Here is a 17,666-nt window from a genome sequence, read left to right as displayed (position 1 = left end):
TTTAAGCTGAATACGTGGCTAGAGGAATGGTGCAAGGGGCAGGGATTCAAATTCCTGGGAAATTAGAACCGGTTCTGGGGGAGGTGGGACCAGTACAATCTGGACGCTTTGCTCCTGGGCAGGACTGGGACCGACGTCCTAGGGGGACCGTTTGCTAGTGCTCTGGGGGAGGGTTTAAACTGAACTGGCAGGGGTTGGGAACCGGAGCAGGGAGACGGATGAAAGGGAAACAATGATAGAAGCAAAAGACAGGAAGGAGAGAAGCAAAGGTGGCAGTCAGAGCAATCAAGGGTTTAAATCTAACATGGCCACAGTAAATAATAATTCTAAAATGACTAAGAGTATAAAAAAAACAAGCCTGAAGGCTTAGTGTCTTTCTGCAAGGAGCATTCGTACTAAATTGGATGAATTAGCTGCGCAAATAGAGGTAAACAGATATGATATTCAGCGAACGAGGCCCGAGCAAAGCGGACCTGCATGGAAGCAGCTGAGTAGTTTCAAAAGCTGGCGGCAGTTGGGGAGCGGCGGCTGATTCAGTGAACGAGGCCCGACCAGAGCGGACCTGCGAGGAATCAGCTGAGGAGTTTCAAAAGCCGGCGGCAGTTGGGGAGCGCCGTCTGATTCAGCGAACGAGGCCCGACCAGAGCGGACCTGCGAGGAAGCAGCTGAGGAGTTTCAAAAATCGGTGGTCTTATGTTCATTAATAAATAGACATTCTTATTATGAACACAGCTAGCTTTTGCTAGTTACTTTATTGAGCACATGTGGACTAGGTACATTGTCTGTAGAGGCTTCAAGCTTGACTGCTGCCTTGTGTGTAGCCTAATGCCTCATGGGTAATGTAGTCTTAATATATGTACAGCTGGGTAGTGTAGTCTTATATACAGATCAACACAGCTCTATGGCTCCACCTAGTGTCAACTATAGAATGACATGTTATTGATCATTACATCCCCCTTTTTTGAGGTTTAACAAAATCAATATCAATCAATTTTCAAGAAAACAGTAAAGATAATATCAGTAACACTTTTGTTAGTGCTCTATAAACATAAACATTTTCAAAACAGTCAACACATTTTCAAAGCTTTACATTGTACCCAAAGATTAAGTCTATCAGGCTTTTTTACTTCACGTGTGGATCTTCTCAACACGGGTAAGTCTGATGTGTCTTCATGAGATTGTTCTGGCGGCGAATGACATGATGCAGTTGCGGCATTGTCATCAATCTGCTCTTGTATAGATCGAGGTCTCCTTGCGATCTTTGCTTGGAGAGGGTTTCAGTGTTTCCTTCACTCTTCATGCCATAACTCTCAATGTAGTCAATGCACTCTCGAAAAACTGCTGGCAGCTGGATCCCATCATACAGCATAGTCCTCTCAGCAGCCTCGGCTAATGGAACACCAAAGATTGACCTGAGGGAAGAAGGAGTATCCACCGGAACTGCTTCCTGCTCTGGTGCAGGCTTCTTCTTTTTCTTTTTCTCTTTCCACTGCTTAACAACATCTGCTGCGGTTATATCTTTGGACTTTTTCTCCTTTTTGTTTTTCCTCTTTGTGCTTTTCTTCCTTTGGCTTCTCTTTGACCTTAAAGTCTTTTTCTTTCTTCTGGGAGAAACTAGGCTTTTTGAAGACATGGATTCCCTTTGGCCTTTTCATCCTTGATGGGCTCTCTGCTTCATCACCTGAGTCATCTGGTCTGCTTATGGCACAGTTTATACGGTAGACTCTCTTGACCAGTTCTAAGTCTTCACAAGCTTTGTCACCTAGTATCGAATCAAGTCTTTCAGCCACAACAGAAAACATGAGATGATGCACTTTGTCTTTGACTGTCACTTTAAGTCTGCATACACCTAAGCAATCTATTTTCTGTCCATTATAGTCTTTCAGTGGTACTGACTTTTTCTTTATCTTGGGCTTTTCTTTCATATTGTTAATGTCACTCATACTGATTAAGTTTGCTTTTGCCCCAGTGTCTAGCTTCAAGGTAACTAATGCTACATTTACCTGCAGTGGGATCATCCATTTGTCCTCTTTTACTGCATTAACTTTATGTCCAGCATTGTCCATTTCTGAGGGCTGCACATTTTCTGTATCCTTTTTGATATTGTCACATGACACCATTCGTACAAAAATGTCTCATTTAAATCAGTGTCCTCAATTACATTAACTCGTTGCCCTTTCTTAGTTTTTACTTTTGAAAAGCATTGTTTGGTAAATTGATTCTTTCCATTACACTTTGTGCACATTTTTCCAAATGCTGGGCATTGTCTTAACTGGTGTTTGTAACCACAGCGTTTACAATTAAAAATTTCATCCTCCGTTTTCTTTTCATTTCTGTTCTGCCCACGTTTCTTCCCCTTGTAGGACACAGCACCGACAGCAGCATTATCACTCGTTACAATCGCATCATTATTGATTTCACTGAAAGTCTTCGTGTGCTTTCGAGCTAGCTCGCTGGCTTGGCATATTTTCACCGCATTTTCCAAATTTAGTTCGGTTTCTCTCAACAGACATTCCCTGACTTTTTTTTATCATGAATACCATACACAATCTGGTTACGAATCATGGATGCTTTGAGCTCAGAGAAATTACATGTCTGTGCTTTCAGTTTCAGATCAGTTATAAAGCTATCAAAAGTCTCATTTTGCTGCTGTGTCCGAGAACAGAAGATTTATCTTTCATAGTTCTCATTCTTTTTGGGAGAGCAATGTGCATCAAATATTTTTAGCACATCTTCTAATTTTTCTCTCTGTTCCTCTGGATTAAATACAAATGTATTAAATACCTCTATCGCCTGTGGGCCTGCAACCATAAGCAGCAACGCTATCTTTCTTGCATCTAGCTTCGTACCGAATCCGATGGCTGCAATGTAGAGTTCGAGTTGTTGTTTAAGTGTCTGCCAATTGTAGTCGATGTTTCCTGTGAGATTCAAACGCTCTGGTGGCTTCAAATTCTCCATGTCGCTTTTCACAATTTTCAGCAGATCTTCACCATCCTGGTACCATCTTATGTTCATTAATAAATAGACATTCTTATTATGAACACAGCTAGCTTTTGCTAGACGCTTTTATTGAGCACATGTGGACTAGGTACAATATCTGTAGAGGCTTCCATCTTGACTGCTGGCTTGTGGGTAGCCTAGTGCCTCATGGGTAATGAAGTCTTAATATACATACAGCTGGGTAGTGTAGTCTTATACATACAGCTATATACAGCTCTACACAGCTCTACGGATCCACCTAGTGTCCACTATAGAATGACATGTTATTGATCATTAAAAGCGGGACTTGGTGTGAGTCAGGATGCGGACAACGTTGGTAGAGCTCAGGTTTACAGAGGGTGGAACATAAGAACATAAGACATAGGAGCAGGATTCAGCAAATCGGCCCTTTGAGCCTGCTCCGCCATTCAATGAGATCATGGCTGATCTTCTGCCTCAACTCCATTGACAGGCCCTATCACCATATCCCTTGATGCCTTTACTAGTCAGAAATCTATCAACTTCTGTTTTGAATATTCCCAATGACTGAGCCTCTACAGCCCTCTGGGGTAGAGAATTCCAAAGATTCACCACCCTCTGTGTGAAGAAATTTCTTCTCATCTCAGTCCTGAATGGCCTACGCTTTATCCTGAGGCTGTGGCACTGGTTCTAGGCTCCCAAGCCAAGGGAAACATTCTCCCAGCATCCACCCTATCAAGCCCTGTAATAATTAGGTATGTTTCAATGAGACCCCCTCTCATTCTTCTGAATTCAAGAGAATACAGGCCTAGGTTACTCAATCTCTTAATAAGAACATAAGAACATAAGAAATAGGAGCAGGAGTAGGCCAATCGGCCCCTCAAGACTGATCTGATCCGAACCGCCAATCTACTATCACAGAACCATCTCCTGAATCTAACAGAATTAGACACACAAAATAGGAGAAGGATCAGGCTACACGGCCCCTGGGCCCGCTCCGCTACCCACAGGGCCATGTCCGATCCGAACCTAGACTCATGTCCAAATTCCTGCCTGCTCCCCGTAACCCTTAATTCCCTTTACTTCTAGGAAACTGTCTATTTCCATTTTTAATTTATGTAATGATGTAGCTTGTACAGCTTTTTGCAGCAGCATATTCCATGGACCTACCACCCTCTGAGTGAAGTAGTTCCTCCTCATCTCAGTTTTGAAAGAGCAGCCCCTTATTCTAAGACTATGCCTACTAGTTCTAGTTTCACCCATCATCGCAACATCCTCCACGCATCCACCCAATCCAACCCCTTCACAATCTTATATGTTTCAATAAGATCGCCTCTCATTCTTCTGTACTCCAATGAGTAGAGTCCCAATCTACTCAACCTCTCCTCATATGTCCATCCCCTCATCCCCTCATACAACAGTCCTCCCATCCCTGGAATCAATCTCGTGAACCTTCATTGTACTCCCTCTATGGCAAGTATACCCTTCCTTAGGTAAGGAAGATGGGAGGCCGGCCAGGAGAGCATTGGAATAGGCGAGTCTAGAAGTAACAAAGTCATGGATGAGGGTTTTAGCAGCAGATAAGCTGTGGCAGGGGCGGAGTCGGGTGACGTTAGAGGTGGGGTTGGAAGTTCTCCTTCGAATTGACTAGGACACTGAGGTTGCGAACAGTCTGGATCAGCCTCAGACAGTGGCCAGGGGGAGGGCTGGAGTCCGTAGCTAGTGAACAGAGTTTGTGGCGGGGACCTAAGACAGTGGCTTCGGCCTTCCCAATATTTAATCGGCTGAAATTTCTGCTCATCCAGAACTGGATGTCAACATGACAAATCATAGGCAGTGCAGAGTTCGGGAGAGGTAGTGGATATGTCAGCGCACATGTGGAACCTGACACTGTGTTTTTGGATGATGTTTCCGAGGGGCAGCATGTAGATGAGAAACAGCAGGGGGCCAAGAATCGACCCTTGGGGGACACCAGAGGTGACGGTGCAGGAGCAGGAAGAGAAGCTATTACAGGAGATTCTCTGGCTACGTTTGGATAGGGAAGGTTGGAACAGGAGAGGGCAGTCCCACAACGCTGGAAGGCAGTGGAGAGACATTGGAGGAGGTTAGTGTGGTCAACCGTGTCAAAGGCTGCAGACCGGTTGAGATGGACAAGGAGGGACAGTGCACGACGGTCCCACTCACAGAGGATGCCATTTGTGACTTTGTGGGGCCGTTTTATTGCTGTGGGAGGAGTGGAAACCTGATTGGAGAGATTCAAACAAGGAGTTGCGGGAAAGATGGGCATGGATATGGGAGGCGACAACATGTTCAAGACCTCAGCCCATCAGTTTTATCTTCTTCCTCAATGACCTTCCCTCTGTCAGAATGCGACGATTCTAGTGATCAGGTTCTTTCACAAACTCCTCCAATAATGCAGCAACTCAGAGCCTCTCAGTTCATTCGTGGCTCAGTGGGTCTCACTCCCTCGCCTCTTGAGTCAGGAGGGTCCACGCCAGAGGACTGAGCCAAAGACAACAGTACGGGAGAGAGCTGGAGCCAGCGGTGGAGTGCGGGAGTGAGCTAACATTCGTTTCCACGCCCAGACCTTCCCCAGCCCAACAGCTTTAAAATCCATTCTAGGTACGCCCCTCAACTGTACACCCGCAGCCCAACCCTCACCTGCACACCCCCAGCCCACCCCGCACATGTACACCCCAGCCCAGCCCTCACCTGTAAACCCCCAGCCCAACCCTCACCTGTACATCCCCAGCCCAACCCTCACCTGTACACCCCAGCCCAACCCTCACTTGTACACCCCCAGCCCAACCCTCACCTGTACATCCCCAGCCCACCACTCACCTGTAAATCCCCAGCCCACACCTCACCTGTACCCCAGCCCAACCCTCACCTGTACACCCCAGCCCAACGATCACCTGTGCACTTCAGCACAACACTCACCTGTACACCCCAGCACACCCCTCACCTGTACACCACAGCCCAACCCTCACCTGTACACCGACAGCCCAACTCTCAACTGCAAACCCCAGCCCAACAATCACCTGTATACCCCCAGCCCAACCCTCACCTCTACACCCAAGCCCACCCCTCACTTGTACACCTCAGCCCACCCCTCACCAGTACACCCCAGCCCAACACTCACCTGTACACCCCAGCCCACCGCTCACCTGTACACACCAGCCCAACGCTCACCTGTACACCGCAGCCCACCCCTCACCTGTACACCCACAGCACAACCTTCACCTGTACACCCCAGCCCACCCCTCACCTCTACACCCCCAGCCCAACTCTCACATATACACCCCAGCCCAACCCCCACCAGTACATATCCAGACCAACCCTGACATGTACACCCCAGCCCAACCCTCAACTGTATACCCCAGCCCACCCCTCACTTGTACACCCCAGCCCCCCACTCAGTTACACACCGGCAGCCCAACTCTTACATGTACACCCCAGCCCAACCCTTAACTGTACACCCCAGCACAACCCTCACCTGTATACCCCAGCCCACCACTCACCTTTACACCCCAACCCATCACTCACCTGCACACCCGCAGCCCAACACTCACCTGTACACCCCAGCCTGCCCCTCACCTGTAACCCCAGCCCACCCCTCACCTGTACACCCCAGCACAACCCTCACCTGTACACCCCAAACCAACCCTCACCTCTATACCCCAGCCCAACCCTCACCTGAACACCCCCAGCCCAACTCTCACCTGTACACCCCCAGCCCAACCCTCACCAGTACACCCCCAGCCCACTCCTCACCTGTACACCACAGCCCACACCTCAACTGTATACCAGAGCCCACCTCTCACCTGTAAACACCATCCCACCCCTCACCTGTATACCCCAGCCCATCCCTCACCTGTAGACCCCAGCCCACCACTCACCTGTACACCCCAGCCCACCCCTCACCTGTAAACACCAGCCCGCCCCTCAACTGTACCCCCAGCTCAACACTCATCTGTACATCCGAGCCCAACGATCACCTGTACACCCCCAGTCCAACCCTCACCTGTACACCCAAGCCCACCTCTCACCTGTACACACCAGCCCAACCCTCAACTGTACACCCACAGCCGAACACTCACCTTTACACCCCAGCCCACAACTCACCTGTACACCCCAGCCCAACACTCACCTGTACACCCCAGCCCACACCTCACCTGTACACCTCAGCCCAACCCTCACCTGTACATCCCAGCCCACCCCTTACCTGTCAACCCCCAGCCTAACGCTCACCTGTACACCCCAGCCCAAACCCCACAAGTACACATCCAGACCAAGCCTCACGTGTACACCCCAGCCCACCCCTCACCTGTACACACCAGCCCACCACTCACCTGTACACCCGCAGCCCAACCCTCACCTGTACACACCAGCCCAACCCTCACCTGTACACCCCAGCCCAACACTCACATGTGTACCCCAGCCCACCCCTCACCTGGACAACCCAGCCCCCCACTCAGCTGCACACCCGCAGCCCAACCCTCACCTGAACACCCCAGCCCAACCCTCAACTGTACACCCCATCCCAACCATTACCTGTATGCCACAGCCCACCCCTCACCTGTACACCCAGCCCACCACTCACCTGTACACCCGCAGCCCAACCCTCACCTGTACACCCCAGCCCGCCCCTCACCTGTACACCCCAGCAAGCCCATCACCTGTACACCCCAGCCCACCCCTCACCTGTATACCCCAGCCCAGCCCTCACCTGTACACCCCAGCCAACCCTCACCTGTATACCCCAGCCCAACACTCACCTGTAAACCCCAACAAAGAGTGCCCAGGACTCTACCCCAGTAACAGAGAGTGCCCAGGGAGCGTACCCTAGTAACAGGGATTGCCCAGGACTGTACCCAAGACAGCACACAACCGTCTGAGGAAAGCCCTGGGGCTGACAGCGTGCTTCATTGCACAGAGAGCCGGGGGTATCGGGCCTTACCTGTAATCAACGTCCCACCAGATGTATCTGGGCCTTACCTGTAATCAACTTCCCACCAGTGGTATCGGGACATTACCTGTAATCACCGTCCATCCACGGTTATCTGGGCATTACCTGTAATCACAGTCCCACCAGTGGTATCTGGACATTACCTGTAATCACCGTCCCACCATGAGTATCACGGCGTTACCTGTAATCACCGTCCCTCCAGGGTTAGCTGGGCATTACCTGTAATCACCGTCCAACCAGGGGTATCTGGACATTACCTGTAATCACCGTCCCACCATGAGTATCCCGGCATTACCTGTAATCACCGTCCCTCCAGGGTTATCTGGGCATTAACTGTAATCACCGGCCCACCAGGGGTATCCAGGCATTACCTGAAATCACCGTCCTACCATGAGTATCCCGGCATTCCCTGTAATCACCGTCCCTCCAGGGTTATCTGGGTAATACTTGTAATCACGGTCCCACCAGGGGTATCTGGGCATTACCTGTAATCACAGTCCCAACAGGGGTATCCGGGCATTACCTGTAATCACCGTCCCACCAGGGGTATCTGGGCATTACCTATAATCACTGTCCCACCAGGGGTATCTGGGCATTATCTGTAATCACCGTCCCTCCAGGGGTATCCGGGCATTACCTGTAATCACCGTCCCACCAGGGGTATCCGGGCATTACCTGAAATCACCGTCCCACCATGAGTATCCCGTCATTACCTGTAATCACCGTCCCTCCAGGGTTATCTGGGCATTACCTGTAATCACGGTCCCACCAGGGGTATCTGGGCATTACCTGTAATCACCGTCCCACCAGGGGTATCTGGGCATTTCCTGTAATCACTGTCCCACCAGGGGTATCCTGGCATTACCTGTAATCACTGTCCCACAATGATATATGGGCATTTCCTGTGATCACCGTCCCGCCAGGTGTATCTGTACATTACCCATAATCACCGTCACTCCAGGGGTATCTGGGCATTACCTGTAATCACTGTCCCTCCAGGGGTATCTAGGAATTACCTGTAATCACCGTCCCTCCAGGGGTATCTGGGCATTACCTGTAATCACTGTCCCACCAGGGGTATCTGGGCATTGCCAGCAATCACTGTCCAACCAGGGGTACCTGGGCATTACCTGCAGTCTCTCTCCCAGCAGAGGTATCCAGACATTACCGGTAATCACCATCCCACCAGCGGTATCCGGGCATTAGCTGTAATCACCGTCTCTCCAGGAATATCAAGGCATTACCTGTAATCACTGTTCCACCAGGGGTATCCAGGCATTGCCTGTAACCTCCTTCAAACCAGGGGTATCCGGGCATTACCGGTAAGCACTATCCCACCAGGGGTACCTGAGCATTACCTGTAATCACCGTCCCACCAGGGGTATCTGGGCATTGCCTCTAATCACCGTCCCACCGGGGATATCAGGGCATTACCTGTAATCACCTTCACACCAGTAGTATCGGGCATTACCTGTAATCACTGTCCCAACAGGGGTATCTGGGCATTACCGGTAACCACCGTCCCACCAGGGGTATCTGTGCATTATCTATAATCACTGTCCCACCAGGGGTATCTGGGCTTCTCCTGTAATCACTGTCCCACCAAGTGTATCCGGACATTACCTGTAATCTCCGTCCCTCCAGGGGTATCTGGGCATTACCGGTAATCACCGTCCCACCAGTAGTATCTGGGCATTACCTGTAATCACTGTCCCAACAGGGGTATCTGGGCATTACCTGTAATCACTGTCCCACCAGGGGTATCTGGGCATTACCTGTAATCACTGTCCCACCAGGGGTATCTGGGCATTATCTGTAATCAACTTCACATGAGGGATATTCAGGCATTACCTGTAATTACCATCCCACCAGGAGTATCTGGGCATTACCTCTAATTACCGTCCCACCAGGGGTATCTGGGCATTTCTTGTAAACACTGTCCCACCAGGGGTATCTTGGCATTACCTGTAATCACTGTCCCAACAGGGGTATCTGGGCATTTCCTGTAATCACTGTCTCACCAGGGGTATCTGGACATTACCTGTAATAACCGTCACTGCAGGTATATCCTGGAATTACCTGCAATGGGTAGCACCAGTGCTATCCTGTCATGGGAGCCAGTCTTGTATCAAAATTAGTGGATAATATGAAAGGTTTGTTAGCTGGATTTCTCACACCGGCCAATTCTCAGGCCATTGGGAGTGTGAGTGAGATCTCCTGTTGGGCTCCAGTGTGGACAGTCTTGTGCTGTGGATTGATGTCCACCAGTGTCAGATTACCACGGACCGAGGAGTCGTTCACTCCATCAGTCTGGCCCAGATTCAAGCAGATGTTGGATGGAAAGACGACAATGAGCCGACATGCGGGGGCCAGATGGTTAAGGCTTTATTCTGTGCTAACATTGTGTGTCTGTACATTTGCCTTATCCTGGGTTAATAGCAGCAATGACAGGATTAACAATAAGGAGGGACTGTGTCAGAGGTGGATGGAAGCGTGTGGCAGCGGGTTCCGAGATGAGTGGGTGCCCTGCCACTCGAACCAAAGGGGCTTTGAGGAACACGGGCCAAGAAATCGGATATGGCCTGAAAACGGGCAGAGTCATGGCCCAGCGTTACTTAGCTGCGTCTGGACAAAGTGGTCTAAGTAGCACGCAAAATTCATGCTGAGTGCTCTTTTACATGATTATAGTGCTGATCTGAGCACTAAACCCGCTGCTCATTGCTTTACCGCTCAACAGATGGGCCAATATCGGGTGCAGTCCGACTGCAAGTCATGTTAGGCCTCGGCTTTCTCCACTACTTAACGGGAAGGTTCTTTGGTGCAGCAGCACCTCATTGTCATTCCATTTGGAGCGCCACTTGTAAGATCACGCTGTATCAGAGTGCTCTCCCGCAGCCTCAGTTTGCTGCCACCCAAGCTCAGACTGCTGCCACCATGGCTGGGTTTACAAGTGTTGAACGGGTCTTGCACGGTGTCACAGCCGCCCAGCCATCTGGCCACCAACAGATTGCTAGGAATGTTGAGGCACCACCCTGGGGAGAGTGGCAGTGGATCTGGGGAGCAGGAACCTGCTGCTCTCTCTCAGGATGACAGCACTCCTGTTCCCACCTCTGCCACTCTACCATTGCCCTTGCCGCTGCCTGCCAGCCAGCCTAGGCTGCTGCCGCCCATGCCGAGGTGGTGCAGTCTACAGCCAGGCCTTCTAGGGCCAGAGCTGCTCGAGGTCGTCCTGCAAGGCCATTTGCAGTCTCCCCCACTGAAAGTCAGCAGCCTTCCACTGGCCATTCTGCAGCCACTGGGGGAGTTGTTCGCAATTAACACAGGGCGGTAAGTTGAGCGGCGAACTCCAAAACACATGGGAAGTGCGGCAGCTGCCATGTTTCCCCGAATCGGGCGTTAAGGGCCTGCGGTAAGACTGCGGATTTCTAGGCCTTGAAGCTTAACTTTCAGCAGCGGCATTCCCCTCCTTGGCCCAGTTGGAGCCTTTAATCGCTTCTCTCACTTTGACCCAAAACAATTTTTGAGCTTCGATGTCTGATGGCCACTGGATGTAGGTCTTCTTTTTCATGACCTTTCTCATCTTGTGGTAGGTTGAGAGTTCAGCATCTGGAATCTTCTCCAAGAAGATCAGGATGATGATATCTTTCAGCTCATGGAAGAGCCTGTAGCTCGCTAGCTGCAGTTCCATGGAGCACCACTCGCTGTACAGGTAGTTGCGGCTCATCACACAGATGGTCTTCCTGCTCTGGTAGATGCTGTCCACGATGTTGTCGATGATATATTTGCCCAGCTCAAAATCTCTGTGGTGGAGGCAGAGTTTGAAGCTTTGAGGTCCTCTCGTTTCCAGGTTTGGCACCAACTCTTGCAGAACCCAGTCTTTGTCCTGAGAATTATAGGAGATAAATGCATCATACCTGTAGGACTGCTGACACTCTCCTCTCCCTCTGTGGTCATTCAACCACGATCGGAAAATATAAAACCCATACTTGATGTGCCAGTACCCTTTGCTGTAGAATATAGGGATGAACATGAACAAGATCAAGACCGGCACAGTTATATGGAACATGATCTGCCCAATGTCCAAGTAACAAACGCGAGCATCAAACTTATACAAGTATTCAGTTGGCCGATCTGCACATGTTTGGTTGTAAAAATAGATAACCTGCACCCTGGGGTTGGACAGGGACCAGTTTTGGAACCAACTGATGTCACAGGTGCAGGGGAACGGGTTCTTCCGTAGATCCAGGTAGGTCAGGGAGGGCAGGTGTTCCACAACCGTGCTATTGATGATCTGAATGGCGTTTTTCCCCAAGAACAATGTCCTGAGGTTGGAAAGGTTTCCAAAGACGGCAAGAGACATGGATTGGAGGCCGACATTTTCAAGGTTGAGTCTCTCTAGACTCTGGAGATTCTTGAAGATCCCTGGATTCAGACTGTGGATCCCATTGCAAGCATCGGGCATGGAGAGGATTCTCAAATTGATCAGGTCTTCAAATCCATCTTTGGACAGTGATATTTTATTCTCTCCTATATACAGGTCTCTTAAAGAGATGAGGCCATTGAAAAACTTTGGAGGAATAATGTTGATGCCGTAGGGTTGCTGGGCTTGTAGTTTGAGAATGTAGAGCTTTGTGAGGTTAACAAAGGGAGATGCTGCAATCAGGCCAGTGTTGTATCTGATCCGGTTACTGTCCAAGTCCAACACCCCTAATGATGGGAGGATGTCGAAGATCTCCCTGCTGATACGGGTTATACAGTTCCTATCGAGATAAAGCTTGGTCAGGTTGTGTAATCCACAGAAAGACTGGCTGGTGAGGCTTCGAATTTTGTTTCCTCCCAGGTCCAATGTGTTCAGGTTATTGAGATTTGCAAACACCTTGCTGAAAACAATTGAGATCCTGTTGTTTCTGAGATTGAGATTCCTGAGACTCCCAAGGTTGCTGAAGGTATGTTCATAGATGTCAGTTATGAGGTTGTTGTCGAGTCGGAGCTCCTGCAAGTTGGTGAGGTTAGAAAAGGCAGCCTTGTTGATGACAGCAATGTTGTTAATGTTCAGCTTTAGGGTCCGGAGATGTGGAGCATAAGAGAAGGCGTGACTATAAATGGTGAAAATCCTGTTGTAGCGAAAGGTTAGGAGCGACAGCTTGGGAAACACCGCGACTGCCTTCCCATCCTTGTAACAGGAAGGTAACTTGATGATTCTGTTGTGCTGGATAATGAAAGAAACAACTTGCTTTCTTTTCGATGTAAATTCAAAGCACTCCACAGATGTGAGGAGATTGTGTGATAAATCCCAGCTGGTCATGGGTGGGCACTGGGATAGGGAATGGGCAGGGAGGAATAAGATCTGATTGTTCTGCAGGACCAGGCTCTTCATAGTCCTGAGACCCAGATAGTGGCACAGGTTGGACAGCTGACTCTGGTTGTGCAGCCTTAACCCAGAGTATTGAACATTCTGTAGATCCAGGTTTGCAGATTTGAGAAACTCGGTGACATTTAAGGGGTTGTTCTTGATGATCAAACACGAGATGTTCCTCAGGACAACTTTAGAAAATTCCAAAGCATTGGAGAGTTTGTTATTGGACAGATCCAACCTGAGAATGTTGCTGAGGAAGTTCCGTTGGCAGTCAAATGTTGTGAGAGAGTTGTTAGAGAGGGAGAGGTTTCGGAGGGAGGGTGGGAGGGCGGTGCGATGTTGCAGGGAGGCGAGTTGACTGTTGCCCAGATCCAGGAGCGTCAGATTACTGAGCCCAGAGACAGCGCTCACCAGATGGGAGAAATTCTGGAGTTTATTGGAGCTTAAGACAAGTGTTTGAAGATTGTCCAATGCAGCGAAGGCTTTGGGTTCAACTGTGACTAAGCGGTTGTGATGGAGCAGGAGTTGATCTAACTTTTCAAGTTCTTGGAAGCCCGAAGAGTTCAGACGAGAGATACTGTTGTAGGACAGGTTAAGGGTCAGTAGGCTGGTGAGATTACTGAACGCACCGCAGCAAACACTCTCAATCCGATTGTAATCCAGCCGCAGGGTGAGCAGCTTGGACAGGCTGTGGAAGCTGTCCGCTTGCAGTTGGGTGAGCCAGTTGTGGGAGATGTTCAAGTGCACGGTGCTGGCTGGGAGGTCGGACACGGCACTAGAGACCTGTTTCAGGAAGCGGTGGACGCACTGAAATGTACCATTGTGGTTCGCAACCTGCATGCAGTTATTGAAAGTGTACCCGGGGACTGTGGGCACCAACACATTGCAGGAGAGGGCACAGAGAAGCAGCAGCCAGTCAACGCTCAGTCTCAACATCACAGCCTCCTTCTTCCGTCCGAGGGTTCAGATGTTTTGCAGGACCTCACTCAAGAAAAATTCCGTGGGTGTGAGATGTTTTTTCTCTGTCGCTGCCAGAACAGCCTGTAAAGTCAGAGATGGTTTACATTGTCAGTTTAGTAGAAATTAAGCAAATCAGTTAACCTGTTACTCTGTTCTCCACTACTCTGAAAAGCCATTCCCATGTTTAATATTTGTGATATGCGGAAGGCTCCTTTCTGTCCAGATATTACCAGCTCCCTGAAGACCCCTTACTCCTCTGAACACCTCACGCTCTTGCATACCTCGCCCATTCCATCATCACCTGCGGCTCTCCCAGGCCACGGCTACTTTCTCATTAAGATCTGCTTCCTCTTTGTATTGAAGTGCCAAAGGCCCCAGACCCTGATGACTGTGTTCACGGATACTGAGGGAAGACAGAAGGAGATAACAGAGGCTTTGAGGACAATGCTCCAAACATCCTGTGCACTGGTCCCCATATTACAAAACGGATATAGAGGCACTGGAGAAGCTGCACAAAAGGTTTGTACCAGAACTGAGAGGTTTCAACTATCAGGAAAGATTAAACAGGCTGGGGCTCTTTAGAAAAGAGACTGAGAGATGACCTGATAGAGGTCTTTTAAATTATGAAGGGGTTCGATAGGGTAGACAGAGAGAAGATATTTCTAGTTGTGGGGGGAGACCAAAACTGTGGGCCATATATATGAGTTAGTCACTAATTCATCCAGTAGGGAATTCAGGAGCAATTTCTTTACCCAGAGAGTGGTGAAAATGTGGAAGATGCTACCACAAGAAGTGATTGAGGCGAATGTCATTTGAGGGGAAGCTAGATAAGGACCTGAGGGAGAAAGGAATGGAAGGATGTGGTGATAGTGCGAGATGAAATAGGGTGGGTGGAGGCTCGTGTGGAGCATAAACGCTGGCGTGGACCGGTCGAGCCGAATGGCCTGTGTCTGTGCTGTAAAATTCTATGTAAGCCTTGGATATGGAAGCTGAACAACATGCCTGCAGTTGCCAATATAACAACTCTCTTCAATCAGAGTGAAAGGGATAAATCAGATAACTACAGACCAGTCGGCCTAACATTGGTGGTGGGTGAGCTCCCAGAGAAAGAAAAAAGAAAGTCTTGCATTTCTACAGCGCCTTTCATCACCTCAGGACGTCCCAACGCTTTAGCGCCAATGAAGTGTAGTCACTGTTGTAATGTAGGAAATGTGGTAGCCAATTTGCGCACAGCAAGCTCCCACAAACAGCAGTGTGATAATGACCAGATAATCTGTTTTAGTTGTGTTGATTAAGGGATAAGTATTGGCCCAGGACTCAGGGGAGAACTCTCCTGCTCTTCTTCGAAATAGTGCCATAGGATCTTTAACACCCACCTGAGAGGACAGACACGGCCTCGGTTTAACATCTCATCTGAAAGACGGCGCCTCCGACAGTGCAGCACACTCTATGTACTGCATTGGAGTGTCAGCCTGGATTTTTGTGCTCAAGTCACTGGAGTGGGGAGAGCGAGGGTTACTCAGGGCAAGGGTGCTTCCCACTGAGCCATGGCTGACGGGAGCAGGGACTGCAGGGAGGATGAGCAACCTGGCCACAGCACCGTGGAACGGGGGGCCATTCAAGAGGGGGGAGTAAATAGAAATGTTGTAGTGGTAGGGGATAGTATTATTAGGGGGATAGATAGAGTTCTCTGCAGCCGAGAGCGAGAGTCCCGAAGGCTGTGTTGCCTCCCCGGTGCCAGGGTTAAGGACATCTCCTCTGGGCTGGAAAGAAACTTGCAGTGGGAGGGGGTGGATCCAGTTGTCTTGGTCCATGTTGGGACAAACGACGAAGATAGGACTAGGAAGCCGGTTCTGTTAAAGGGGTATGAGCAGCTAGGGGTCAAATTAAAAAACAGAACCTCAAGGGTAATAATCTCTGGATTATTACCTGAGCCACGAGCGAATTTGGCTCGGACAAATAAAATTAGAGAGTTAAATGCGTGGCTCAAAGACTGGTGTGGGAGAAATGGGTTTTGCTTCCTGGGACACTGGCAACAGTACTGGGGCAGGAGGGAGCTGTTCCGTTGGAACGGGCTTCACTTGGCCAGTGCTGGGACTAGAGTCCTGGCGGATCATATAACTAGAGCTGTAGAGAGAGCTTTAAACTAACTAGTGGGGGGGAGGTTCCTAGAGAGCAAATAATAAAAATGACAACAGAGAAGGTCATAGACTTAGGTAGCAGTGGGGAAATTAAAACCAGAGCGTGTCAGGAAGGGGCAGAAGGTATGGAGTAAAAGGTAAAGTAATAAAAAGGGCAAAAGCAGGAACTAAGTGTCACAAAACATATTTGAAAGTTCTCTATCTGAATGCCCGTAGCATTCGTAACAAAATAGATGAGTTAATGGCACAAATATCTACATATGGGTATGATCTTGTGGCCATTACAGAAACATGGCTGCAGGGTGACAATGCCTGGGAATTAAACATACCAGGTTATTTAACGATCAGGAAGGACAGGCAGGAAGGAAGGGCAGGTGGGGTGGCTATGTTAATAAAGGAAGGAACCACTGTAATACAGAGAAATGATATTGGGTCAAAAGATCAGGATAATGAAACAGTTTGGGTGGAGGTAAGGAATAATAAGGGGGAAAAAACACTAGTGGGCGTAGTCTATAGGCCTCCGAACAGTTGCAACTTTGTTGGACGGAGTATCAATCAGGAAATAGTTGAGGCTTGTAATAAGGGAACATCTATAATTATGGTGGATTTTAACTATCATATTAATTGGACAAATCAAATTGGGCAGGGCTGCCTTGAGGATGAGTTCATTGAGTGTATTAGGGATGGGTTTCTTGAGCAGTATGTAACTGAACCGACCAGGGGGCAAGCAACCTTAGATCCGGTCCTGTGTAACGAGACAGGATTAATTAAAAATGTCCTAGTAAAGGATCCCCTTGGAATGAGTGACCATAACATGGTTGAATTCCATATTCAATTAGAGGGTGAGAAGGTTGGATTTCAAACAAGCGTGCTAAGCTTGAATAAAGGAGACTATGAAGGTATGAGAGCGGAATTGAGTAGAGTGGATTGGGAAAATAGATTAAAGGGTAAGACGATACATGATCAGTGGTGTAGATTTAAGGAGTTATTTTACAACTTCCAAAAAAAATATATTCCACTGAGAAGAAAAGGGTGTAAAAGAAAAGACAGCCATCCGTGGCTAAGTAAAGAAATTAAGGATAGTATTCTACTAAAAACAAGGGCATATAAGGTAGCCAAATCTAGTGGGAGGATAGAGGATTGGGAAAACTTTAAAAGACAGCAAAAAATAACAAAAAGATTGATTCAGAAAGGGAAGATAGATTATGAAAGTAAATTAGCAAAAAATATAAAAACAGATAGTAAGAGTTTTTATAGTTATATAAAAAGAAAAAGGGTGGCT

The 17,666-nt window shown here is 48.8% G+C and overlaps 1 protein-coding gene across 1 annotated transcript; it reads right to left on the bottom strand.

The window, feature by feature from the left end:
• Positions 1-11,366: 11,366 nt before the first annotated feature.
• Positions 11,367-14,219, bottom strand: LOC147086153 (uncharacterized). The gene has a single exon (XM_085979123.1). It carries the CDS (start codon positions 14,217-14,219, stop codon positions 11,367-11,369), a length of 2,853 nt encoding a protein of 950 aa, XP_085835249.1.
• Positions 14,220-17,666: the final 3,447 nt, after the last annotated feature.

This window comes from Somniosus microcephalus, unplaced genomic scaffold (assembly GCF_052327205.1).
Source record: "Somniosus microcephalus isolate GS21.2 unplaced genomic scaffold, FLI_Smic_1.0 unresolved_chr8, whole genome shotgun sequence".
In the NCBI taxonomy this organism is placed as follows: Eukaryota; Metazoa; Chordata; class Chondrichthyes; order Squaliformes; family Somniosidae; genus Somniosus; species Somniosus microcephalus.
This window is presented reverse-complemented; position numbering and strand designations above follow the sequence as displayed.